The sequence below is a fragment of the Borostomias antarcticus genome (assembly GCF_949987555.1).
Source record: "Borostomias antarcticus genome assembly, chromosome: 1".
In the NCBI taxonomy this organism is placed as follows: Eukaryota; Metazoa; Chordata; class Actinopteri; order Stomiiformes; family Stomiidae; genus Borostomias; species Borostomias antarcticus.
The window spans coordinates 24,436,872-24,449,093 of NC_140234.1; the positions used below are offsets into that span (position 1 = coordinate 24,436,872).

The 12,222-nt window shown below is 44.8% G+C and overlaps 1 protein-coding gene across 1 annotated transcript; it reads left to right on the forward strand.

Moving 5' to 3' along the window:
- Positions 1-1,715: 1,715 nt before the first annotated feature.
- Positions 1,716-2,734, forward strand: ovca2 (OVCA2 serine hydrolase domain containing). The gene is made up of 2 exons (XM_084448462.1): positions 1,716-1,912; positions 2,139-2,734. The coding sequence occupies exons 1-2, from the start codon at positions 1,741-1,743 to the stop codon at positions 2,657-2,659; spliced, it is 693 nt and encodes a 230-aa protein (XP_084304588.1). The 5' UTR covers positions 1,716-1,740; the 3' UTR covers positions 2,660-2,734.
- Positions 2,735-12,222: the final 9,488 nt, after the last annotated feature.

Sequence of the window (12,222 nt, forward strand, 5' to 3'; positions counted from 1 at the left end):
ATGCTGGGGTTTGAAGCTAGAATTTATTTTTCCGAGGTAGTCTTCTTCTGTGGTGGTGACGGTCTCTTTGTAGCTTCAAGAGCTTCCACCACCACCACAGAAGAAGACTACCTCGGAAAAATAAATTCACTCGGACGAAACGCTTGTAAATATGAGCGCCTCTCCTAAATAGGCCGACACCGATTTATTTTGACGGCGAAGTGAACGGAGGGTGAAAGGATTGTAGTCTGGCATGAGCGAGCATGCGACTATAGGACTGAAAAGGGCTAGGTCTGGCTATGCAGAATTCAAGAAAGATAACGATAGGTAGTTAGCTAGCTTACCGGTCTAGTAGAAAAGTAGCCATGTCACCATGCGACTTTATCCCATGAAACTCCATAAACTCCGTCCAACAAGCAAAGACTGGCCCGATATTTATCCGACTTTTGCTCCTTCTTCCGTCACTGAGCTTTTGAGATTCGTATCGCACGGTTCGCAGGGGCTCAGGCGGAGAAGCAGTACGACAAAACTCGACCATTTCACCAAAAGTTTAGCTGAAAAGAGTGAGCGGAAGTGGACGGAAAAGCTGCCGTTTTAGTCGCACACACACTTGATGCTAACATCTATAATGCTGCTATTTCATGGAAGTTTGCTGGCTACTGCTAATCTCACAGTGGTGAAGCTAGAATAGTACCTGGCAACCCAGCACGCAGTACCAACGCTGTAATACTATTGGCTGGTATGATATCAACAGAGTGTCATTGTCGGGCCGTCAAAATTTCATAATGTAATAATTTCAGACAAAATATCATTTTTTATGGAAAAGCAATACTTTTACTCTGCAGCCTTCGCAAAGCCCTATGGATGTATTATTTTTGAAAAAATGTTTATTTTAATCCACACATAACATATTATACCTTTAAAGTAGCCTACATTGTACCGTACAGTAGCGTACCGTTACACATTATTAGACCTTACTCTATTAGGCCTACTTTACTGACTGCTGAAAGAAAATAAGCCTAATCTGTTTGCGCTGTTTAACATCTTGTTATAAGAGGAGCATATGAGCGGTAATGTTAGCCTCGCATCACCTAACAAGTGTGTATTCTATTCTGGATAAAAACTCAGTAAAAACCACTAACATTTTTAGTCGCACTGGTGCTACTGAATGTAGTTCCAAGTTGCATAGAAATATATTCACTAGCAAATGCGTCCAAAACAATCGCACTGTCGAGCTCTGAGCTGGCCAACCCTATTTTATACAGGCCCACCCTAAATTAAATTTCTGACTACGCCACTGGCCTGGACAGTGTTTGAACGTCTTTAAATTACTTTAAAAACTTGCCTATTTCAATGGGGTTTCACCAGATTTTAGCCTAGACGTCTATTATTTAGACGTAGGCTATTTTAACCGTCTAATCAACGTCTAATTGCTCACTGTGGGAGGGGGGGGGCGTATGGGAGGTTAGTAGAGTACATTTTTGTTTTCTACTGAGATATGCAAGATTAGAAAATAGAATATTAGGTTTAAATTAAAGTTAGACAAATAATCAGAGAATCTGAAGCTTGAAGTTGGATGCGGCGACACGGTGCCACACTGTCCGGTACACTAGGTGGCGGTATGCACCTTAACGTTGGGTTTTGCGATCCACCAGTAGCCAAAACTCGAAGAAGAAGAAGAAGGAAGATAGACAGACAGATACATAGGTAGGCCTACTCAGATAGATACATAGATAGATAGTTGAAGCCTCGTAGCGAGATATGGCAAATGTAACCCGAGCAGTACCGCTTCGGATACTGTGTATCCACGGTTACCGACAGAACAGCAACACGTTCCGAGAGAAAACGGGAGCACTGCGGAAGCTCCTGAAGAAGCAGGTCGAGTTGGTTTACATGAGCGCGCCGCATCGTGTGCCGGTATCTCAACTACCAGGTGCGCAGCGTTAACTAGCAAACATTCTGATCTCTGTCGGCTAGCTACAGCTTCAAGACGTCTAAACAATGCGGCATGGCAATCAAAGTGAATCTTTTATAATAAAAGCTTGGCAAAGTAATGTGAAACCCATAACGTTATTTATAGTTTTGGGCTCAACCCCCGTCTCTCTCTCTTTTTTTTCTCTCTCTCTCTCTCTCTCACACACACACACACTTTACACCAGCTGAAGGGCAGGAGAATGGAGCTGGGTCTGGAGGTGATGAGGACCCTAGAGGTTGGTGGTTTTCAGATGCCAAGACACAGAGCTTCAACGCTGAGCAGCAGTGTCAGTCAAGCCTTGGTCTTGAGGAGAGTGTCACGGCTGTGATGGTGGCCGTGAAAGACCTCGGCCCATTCGACGGCATTCTGGGATTCAGCCAGGGTGCTGCTTTCGTGGCCATGCTGTGTTCTCTACAGGAACAGAATTTGGAGCCAGAACTACGGTTCCGCTTCGCCATTGTCGTCGCAGGGTTCCGGAGTTTATGTTCCGAGCACCAGCGGTTCTACAACCTCTCCACTCCTCTCCTGATCCCTTCCCTGCATGTGTTTGGACAGGACGACCGCGTCATCCCTGACAGGATGAGCAGACAACTCCTCACTGTGTTTCAGGACCCACTGGTTCTGACTCATCCGGGTGGCCATTTCCTGCCTGCCACATCTGCACACAGGCAGACCTACCAGGAGTTTCTCAAGAGATTTCAGTAGGGAGATGAGACACTCTTTCATCATAACACGGTTAGCTTGTAGCTGACACAAGAAGCCAAATCACTTAATTATCCAGTGGGAGTGAAAACACAAACCAATTATATAGACTACTAGAAATAGGCAAGCCTGAATCTTTTCAGTGCTGCTAATAATCTCAGGGGAAAGTGTTTACATTGATAAATAAATTGAGAGATTGCTACCCAAGAAGTGTGCCCTTCTTTTGTTGTAGGCCCTATATGTTTTATAATGTAGTGATTGTCTCATGGTCCTTGGATTCTTTAAAGAGTTGAACTACTGTACATCCAATTGGCCTAAAAAAGGTTTCAGACTCCCATGCCCAGTTAACCTGCTGTGTTTGCCCATATCATTTAATTGGTGGCCAGAGGAGTATTCTAGGAAGCGGGTTTAAATAACTTTAGTTTGAACCTTGGAGTAGTTGGAGTTCAATTAACCAGATCATTGTCCTGAGGCTTTAACGTTTCCCCAATGGCTGCTACAGATTTCAGCAAGTTAATGTCTGGTTAGTAATGTTTCTAACCATGCACGTCTGCATTCCTTAACATGTTTTTTGAATGATTTTTCACGGTACCCACCCACATCGATTGTATGACCAAAAGTTTTGACAACTTTTTGATCTGAACCATTGTATATGATCATAAGTAACCTTAAAACAGGGCTAAACATGCATTTTCCCTTTACTACTTTAAAAAGGCTGTGATATCGAACCCTGAATATGTGATCTAAGAGCCAGTTATGTTTCCCAGTACAGTGCAGAGCACAAATCTAATTTGGAAGTACTTTTTTACACACACAAAAACACTCCACAAAAATTGCTGATCCAGTCAACACACAGATCTGCTTTAGTAGTATCCTAGCCCAGTCACACAGGTCTGCTTTAGTAGTATCCTAGCCCAGTCACACAGGTCTGCTTTAGTAGTATCCTAGCCCAGTCACACAGGTCTGCTTTAGTAGTATCCTATCCCAGTCACACAGGTCTGCTTTAGTAGTATCCTATCCCAGTCACACAGGTCTGCTTTAGTAGTATCCTAGCCCAGTCACACAGGTCTGCTTTAGTAGTATCCTAGCCCAGTCACACAGGTCTGCTTTAGTAGTATCCTAGCCCAGTCACACAGGTCTGCTTTAGTAGTATCCTAGCCCAGTCACACAGGTCTGCTTTAGTAGTATCCTATCCCAGTCACACAGGTCTGCTTTAGTAGTATCCTAGCCCAGTCACACAGGTCTGCTTTAGTAGTATCCTAGCCCAGTCACACAGGTCTGCTTTAGTAGTATCCTATCCCAGTCACACAGGTCTGCTTTAGTAGTATCCTAGCCCAGTCACACAGGTCTGCTTTAGTAGTATCCTAGCTCAGTCACACAGGTCTGCTTTAGTAGTATCCTATCCCAGTCACACAGGTCTGCTTTAGTAGTATCCTATCCCAGTTACACAGGTCTGCTTTAGTAGTATCCTAGCCCAGTCACACAGGTCTGCTTTAGTAGTATCCTAGCCCAGTCACACAGGTCTGCTTTAGTAGTGTCCTAGCCCAGTCACAGTATACCAGGTCTGCTTTAGTAGTGTCCTAGCCCAGTCACAGTATACCAGGTCTGCTTTAGTAGTATCCTATCCCAGTCACACAGGTCTGCTTTAGTAGTATCCTAGCCCAGTCACAGTATACCAGGTCTGCTTTAGTAGTGTCCTAGCCCAGTCACAGTATAACAGTGAGCAAAGGTGTAGCCAGATAGGCGGGTAGCCTAGGTTTGACTTAAATAGGCCTAATGTTCAGTTGTCTCTGGTAGGCTACTATATATAATTATAGTTGTATGCAAATGTTTGGGCGCCCCTGGTGAAAGTACACAGTATGTTACAATGACATGACATCTGTGAACAGAAGCTAACCTGTCTTTGATGTGATGCACAGACAGAGATCACACCTTTCTGTAAATGTATTTATTTACTTATTACTGATTCATTGTATTTATTAGAGATTCATTGTAACATACACTTTGACCAGGGTTGCCCAAACATGTATGTATGTAACCCAGTTGAGTTGGATTAACTCACTCCTGGATAAAGGACCTGAATTCGAGACCCAGTGTGGGCAAAGGAGAAGAGTTGACCGTGGTTACACTGGTACCGAGACCCGGACATCCAGTTGAGCTCAGCTCTACCAGCTGGAGTCACTATGGTATATGGATTGAGTTCAGGGGGTAAGTGTAGCCTAGTTGAGTTGGATAAACTCACTCCACTAGGGTAAATGTCTGGTTGCATCACTGAATACCTAGCTTTTCGGTGGTGTAGCTGGTTGTATATAGGCCATAATGACCTTAGGAAGCTTGTGGGTTTACGTCCTGGACTATTATATGTCTAAAATATATAATATATATAATATTATATGACTAAAATATTATAGATATTTTCCGTTTTTCCTGATTTGGAAACCCGTCTGGCGCGTGGGTGTGTGTAGGAGGGGAGAGCGCGAGGACGTTGTGTTCCTTGCAGCATGTGCGTGATGGACTGTTGCACAGATAATTGTTTCCAGATGTGTCTGGACTCTCGCTGCCTCGCTCGCCTTCTCCATTTCCCATCCCCTTGCTTTCATCTCTCTGTCCATCGGCCCATTGTCCATCACGTACTCTAGAGTTAAGTGCAACACCTGCTATGTTTATGATGTAACTCTTTGTATGAAGATGTTTTTAAAAGGCAGTAAGTAACATGTAAGTGTGAGTGTGTCTGTTTGCTTTTCTTTTTGTAAGAGAGAACTAATTGAACTTGTTGACAACAGCAGGCTAAGGGTGGGTGGATTCGGTTCTGGGTAGTTGAAGAGGTAGTTGTCAACTTGCTTGTCTGGGATAAAAGACTCAAACACCCAATCCACACTAGTCCAGACCACACTAGTCCAGCTCACACTAGTCCAGACCACACCAGTACAGACCATACTAGTCCAGCTCACACTAGTTCAGACTACACCAGTCCAGACCACACTAGTCCAGCTCACACTAGTCCAGACCACACTAGTCCAGACCACACTCTGGACCTTACTGCTGCTCCCTGCTCTACCCTCTCCTCCCCTGCTGCCTGAGGTCCTAGACATGGAAATGCACACATACACTCACACACACATACACTCACACTCACACACACACATACACACACACTCTCACACACACACATATGGTTTTGATAACAAAGAGAAGAGCAAGGGAGATGGAGAAAGTGAGTGAGAGGGAAACTGAAAAGAAAAACACAGCCTCTTGTGCCAGTAAGTTTTATAACAGAGCTGTGACTCTCCTCTCTGGAATCTGTTCCTCTCTGTTGCACAACAACCGGGAAAGAGCAGTAGGAGAGGGGAGGAGGAAGTGTGTCTCTCTCTCTCTCTCTACTCGTCCTCTTCTCCTCCAGTTAAAAAGGGAATGGGGGATAGTCGAGCAGTCTATGTTTTGATTTAAAGCTCTATTTCTGCAGATCCGAGGTCAGATGTGTCTGACAGACAGCCAAGCTACTTTTGGATTTCAGTCTATGTTGTCATGGGACGCACAGGGGGCGGGGTTTCGGGTGTATATAAGTGTGGTACTTCAACTCAAAGTGCCTGGTCATCCCATGGGCCGCTGTCTTCTCTGGACTGCCATCAATTCCACCACAGGATCTACCACGACTAACACACTATACCTGCTACTGCAACTGTGGATACCACCGCAAAGGTCCTGGACTCCATCCACCCATCCATCCATCTCTCCACCCATCCACCATCACTTTTAGCAATCTGACATTTTCTACTCTATATTTACCACCATTATCATTTTTTCCTCCGTCATCCAACCAGAAGTTTCTAAACCATATCATCACATGGATTTTAAATGGTTTGTTGCTCCACCTTGAGCAAAGAGCTATCATTTATTAGTTTGTCAGTGGCTGTATTTTCACAAGTGCATGTGTGTGCATGTGGGTAGTTTAATCAGTATTCTTGTCAGGATATGTGTGGTGTAACTGCAGGAATGTTGGACTCTAGTCCAGCAAAATATGGTTTAGCCCTGCTGGAGTGTGTGTGTGTGTGTGTGTGTGTGTGTGTGTGTGTGTGTGTGTGTGTGTGTGTGTGTGTGTGTGTGTGTGTGTGTGTGTGTGTGTGTGTGTGTGTGTGTGAGAGAGTGTGTGTGTGTATGGAGCAGAGAGAGCTGAATGGGAGCTGGGTGAATGAAGAGGGAGGTGTGATAGGTGATACTAATGCATGACGGGAGCCGCCATGGAGCGCCAGAGACCTCATGATTTACAGCCTGGGAGTCAGAGACCTCATGATTTACAGCCTGGGAGCCAGAGACCTCATGATTTACAGCCTGGGAGCCAGAGACCTCATGATTTACAGCCTGGGAGTCAGAGACCTCATGATTTACAGCCTGGGAGTCAGAGACCTCATGATTTACAGCCTGGGAGTCAGAGACCTCATGATTTACAGCCTGGGAGTCAGAGACCTCATGATTTACAGTCTGGGAGTCAGAGACCTCATGATTTACAGCCTGGGAGTCAGAGACCTCATGATTTACAGCCTGGGAGTCAGAGTCCTCATGATTTACAGCCTGGGAGCCAAAGACCTCATGATTTACAGCTGTGCTGGGAGTCAGAGACCTCATGATTTACAACTGCACTGGGAGTCAGACCTCATGATTTACAACTGCACTGGGAGTCAGACCTCATGATTTACAACTGCACTGGGAGTCAGACCTCATGATTTACAGCTGCACTGGGAGTCAGACCTCATGATTTACAACTGCACTGGGAGTCAGACCTCATGATTTACAGCTGCACTGGGAGTCAGACCTCATGATTTACAGCTGCACTGGGAGTCAGACCTCATGATTTACAACTGCACTGGGAGTCAGACCTCATGATTTACAGATGGCATTGGGAGTCAGAGACCTCATGATTTACAGATGGCACTGGGAGTCAGAGTGCAGACATGGCTTCACTGTAGCGCCTCCCTCTCTCAAACCACATTTGTGATGTATGCCTCCTTGTTTATGCTTTTCTTGGAGGTCAGGAATGTGGAGGAGAAGGTTGGCGTTAGGTTAGGGTTTTGAGCATTAAGTCCAATTATTTATTTTTTGTATGATCTAAGTGGGTGTTTGCATGAATGTTTATATTAATGTGTGTGTTTGTGTGTTTCTGGGCCCATATGGGTGTGATTACATTGTTATTCAGTGCACGCACACACACGCATACACACACACACACACACATTTGGTTCTCCCTCATGGTTTTCTTGTTTGCATGGACAGAGTGTTCCATGGTTAGAGGCCAATATCTGTCTGTTGTTATTCTTATTCATACCGTTTCTCTCTCTCGCTGTCTGTCCCCCCATCACTGCCCAGCCTTGCAGATCCAGCAGCTTGAGGGAGTGACATGAAATCAGGGCACCTGGCCGCGTGCTGGATGATGTCATCCATGTGCTAGGAGGCCATGGTTGGGTCTTGGCAATCCCAGCCCTGTGGTCTGGCTGTCCTCACAAATACCTCACGCCACTAATATTAGTCATGACAAAGCAGAGAGGGGGATTCTGACCTCTGACCTCCTCCTCTGGCAACTTCCTGTGTCCCTTTTCCAACCTGGTCCCTGTGTCTGACACTGACCATGCAGAGATATGCAAACTTTGTGTGTGTGTGTGTGAGAGAGAGAGAGAGTGTGTGTGAGAGAGAGAGAGAGGGAGAGTGTGTATGTGTGCGTATTCCTGTCTGTATTCTGAATAGTTCTTTCTAGTCCTTTAATCTTCCAACTTCTCCGACTCTCTCTCCGCCCTCAACAGTAAGAGTTTATGTGCTGTGAGCTTGTCAGTCAGCGCATGGCCTCTTACAGTGCAGGGAGATGGAGGCAACCCCATCTGTCCAGCTTCCCCCCCAGGTCTGTGAGCATCTGTCAGGTCCTCGTGTGTTTGTCCTCGTGTGTGTGTCCTCGTGTGTGTGTCCTCGTGTGTTTGTCCTTGTGTGTGTGTCCTCGTGTGTTTGTCCTCGTGTGTGTGTCCTCGTGTGTTTGTCCTCGTGTGTGTGTCCCCGTGTGTGTGTCCTTGTGTGTTTGTCCTGGTGTGTGTGTCCTCGTGTTTGTCCTCGTGTCCTCGCATGGCCTCTTACAGTGCAGGGAGATGGAGGCAACCCCATCTGTCCAGCTTCCCCCCCAGGTCTGTGAGCATCTGTCAGGTCCTTGTGTGTTTGTCCTCGTGTGTGTGTCCTCGTGTGTGTGTCCTCGTGTGTTTGTCCTTGTGTGTGTGTCCTCGTGTGTTTATCCTCGTGTGTGTGTCCTCGTGTGTTTGTCCTCGTGTGTTTGTCCTCGTGTGTGTGTCCCGTGTGTGTGTCCTTGTGTGTTTGTCCTGGTGTGTTTGTCCTTGTGTGTTTGTGTTTGTCCTCGTGTGTTTGTCCTTGTGTGTTGGTCCTTGTGTGTGTGTCCTCGTGTGTTTTTCCTGGTGTGTTTGTCCTCATGTGTGGCTGGTTTGGGGTGTGACAGAAAAGGAATGGTAACCATGGGGATAGCCACCCGTATCACTACCTATTGTCCTAGTGTAAGTGGCCGGCCCACATCCTGGTCTCTCCACTATTTCTTCATTCTTTGTTCTTTATTTATTCTTCCCCTCAACACTTTGCTAGCTCTCTAATTACCTCCAACCCAGTGACAGCGCAGGGCAAGAGGTCATGTTTTCGGTGCTGTGTGTGCGTGGGTGTGTGTGCGTGTGTTTGTTTGTTAGCAGGACTACGCAAAAACTACTTGACCCCATGGTCCAACTTAGAAACCATTACATTTCCGGGTCACGGGTCGGGTCCACGGGCCGCACAAACACAGACGGACTAGCCATTCACCTCCATTCAATTTTTGGACTATGATTACACAAAAAGTACCAAACCGATGTTTATGAAACTCGGTGTATCATGGGCCACCTTGGAGCAGATCTGTATCACAGGCCGGATCCACGAATGAAAACAAAACTAAGAACAAAGACAGTTCCCCTGAGCCCACAGCGCATCTAAATGTTTTAATGTAAACAGTGCTGTATGCAGCTACTGCAAATACTCGCACAAGAAATCTCCAATGTTCATTAAAAATGAAAAGAAATTCAGGACACTGTAGATGTATTGTGAATTTTCAGAATGCTATCTCAAAAACGTAATTTTTGACAGTATTTTGAAGTCTCCTCATTTTGTCCCCTCAAAGTACTGCTGTTCATATAGGAAAAAAAACACTACCCACAATCCTATAATGCAACAGCAATGTCTCCACCAATCAGAGACGTTGTTGTTGGCAACCCCGCCCCAATAGCGGACCCTAGGACTACTGGCTAAATCGACTCTGAGAGGACACCTGTGCCACTGATTGTTTGATTGGTTTCCACCTGTCTTGTTAGTCTGTGTACAGTATATGTAGCTCTCCTCTTGTTTTTTGTTCGTTATTTGCTGTAGCTGTGCGTTGCCCTGTGCCAACGTATAAGTCTGTAAGCTTTGTCTTTTGTTCTCCACTTGTTGAGTGTACCTTGGTTTTATAGTTTAGTCTTTGGTTTTTGCCCCTTGTGGTACCTATATTAACACACATTTTGTGGAAACTGCTGAAACCTCCATGTTACATGCACCTGTGACATTTACATGTAACCCTTGTGATTGTGATGTATAAGTCAGTGTGAAACCATCTACAGTATGGCTTCTCACATGGCAGGTAGCTCAACAAGAGTTCAGCCCAGAGGATGCAGAATAAAAATGCTAATGCATACTCCATTGTGCTGTGTCACATGATTTTTTAACGATATTTTTAATTTGCATCTGTTACTGTTTCTTCTTGTTTGCATCTCTTCATCTGACCAGTCTTTTGTCTGCTTATGTCTGCTTACATCTCAATCAGTCCAACCTGTGTTCAGTCCAAAAGGAGATGCACTTGTGAGTTTTGGTGAATAGTATTACACTAACTGCAATTATTGTTAGTCACTTTGGATAAAAGTGTCAGCTAAATGACTAATGTAATGCGAACACCCAAAGACATGCTATGCTGTTGCTAACTAGCCAAATAATGAATTTTAGCTGTGTGTTGCTGAAAGTTGAAGATTGAGGGTGGTTGTCATTATTGGTTGAAATTGGTTCAGTTAAGTTTATTAAAGAGACAACCTCTGGCTATTTTCTGCAACTTGCTTCCCTTGTCTGTGTGCGACTGCCATTTTGGCATGTGTGGTCTTCCCTGTCCCCTGGGTTGCTACAATACAAAGAAACTGAGGAAGTGTGCATGAGGAATAACAGGAAGAAGACGAGGAGACAATGACAAATACATGAGGGTGTGCTCATGTATTTGCCCAGACCATAATTTAAACCTTTAATTAAAAATATCTTTAAAAAATCATGTCAAAGCACAATGCCTGAGTATGCATTAGCATGTTTACTCTGCCTCCCATTCAGAATATTGGGAAATACAAGAAGGACCGGAAGCTGAGGCCCGGCCCTAACTACAGGTGCTTAAGAGGGACAATCCTGGTAGTACTTCTTGAAGAGGTGAGTTTTTAGCCTATGGAGAAATATGAGCTGTCCTGATGTCGGTGGTCAGTTCACTGTGTGGCCAGGACAGAAAAGAGCTGTGGCCATGTCACAACCTCAAACCTGGTTCCATCTCCTAACTGTAGCAGTTAACAGGAACACATATGCCTGCACCAGTGTGTGTATATATGTGTACCAGTGTGTGTATATATGTGTACACCTAGACCCTCATATACAGGTGCATTCCAAAAAATTAGATTATGAAAAATGCCATTATTTTACGTAATTTAATTAAAACAGTGAAACTTTCATGTATGTTTTTTCATGTGTTTTTTGTTTTGATCTTTATGATTGTACAGTATGTTCATTTATACACTCAATACTTAGTGGGGGCTCCTTTTGCACAAATTACTGCATCAATGTGGAGCAACATGGAGGCAATCAGCCTTGAAATATTTCACTACATGTGTAATGTGTAATGAATCTATAATATATGAAAGTAGAAAGTTTCACTTTTTGAATTAAATTACGGAAAATAATTAACTTTCTACAATATTTTATTTTTCTGAGACGCACCTGTATTTGTCATTTGTCTCCTCCTTCTTCCTCCGTCTCCCAGCCCGACCCAGTGCTGCGCAGCAGCTAGAATTGTGTGTTTTATTCATTTAAGCCCCATAGACAATGAATGGGGACTTGCAATACCTGCCAGCCACCATGTCCATACCAGCGGCTCTGCTCGACTATAGAAAATTAACAAAGATGGCGACCAATTTTGCCTGGAAAGAAGAAATGTCTGTAACCTAAAAAGTTGTTTATACCTCACGCCTAATTACCTCCACCCCAGGCACAGCGCAGGGGAGAGGTCATGTTTTTGGGTAGCGTGTGTGTGTGGCGTGCATTTAATTGTGCATGTGCAATTGTACTGGACCGATTTTCACGAAACTCGGTGGAAGGGTGTAGCATGGGCCACCTTAGAACGCATTACATTTGGGAGCAGATCCGAAGCACGGGTCGGGTCCACGGGCCGTCCAAACAGCCGGCCATTCACCTCCATTCATTTTTTGAAACAGAATTATGTAAAA

Bases quoted from the DNA above. Each gene is read 5' to 3' on its own strand.
- ovca2 (XM_084448462.1), top strand. From the start codon at position 1,741: ATGGCAAATGTAACCCGAGCAGTACCGCTTCGGATACTGTGTATCCAC. The intron at 1,913-2,138 runs GTGCGCAGCGTT...ACTTTACACCAG, and splicing joins GCCGGTATCTCAACTACCAG to CTGAAGGGCAGGAGAATGGA.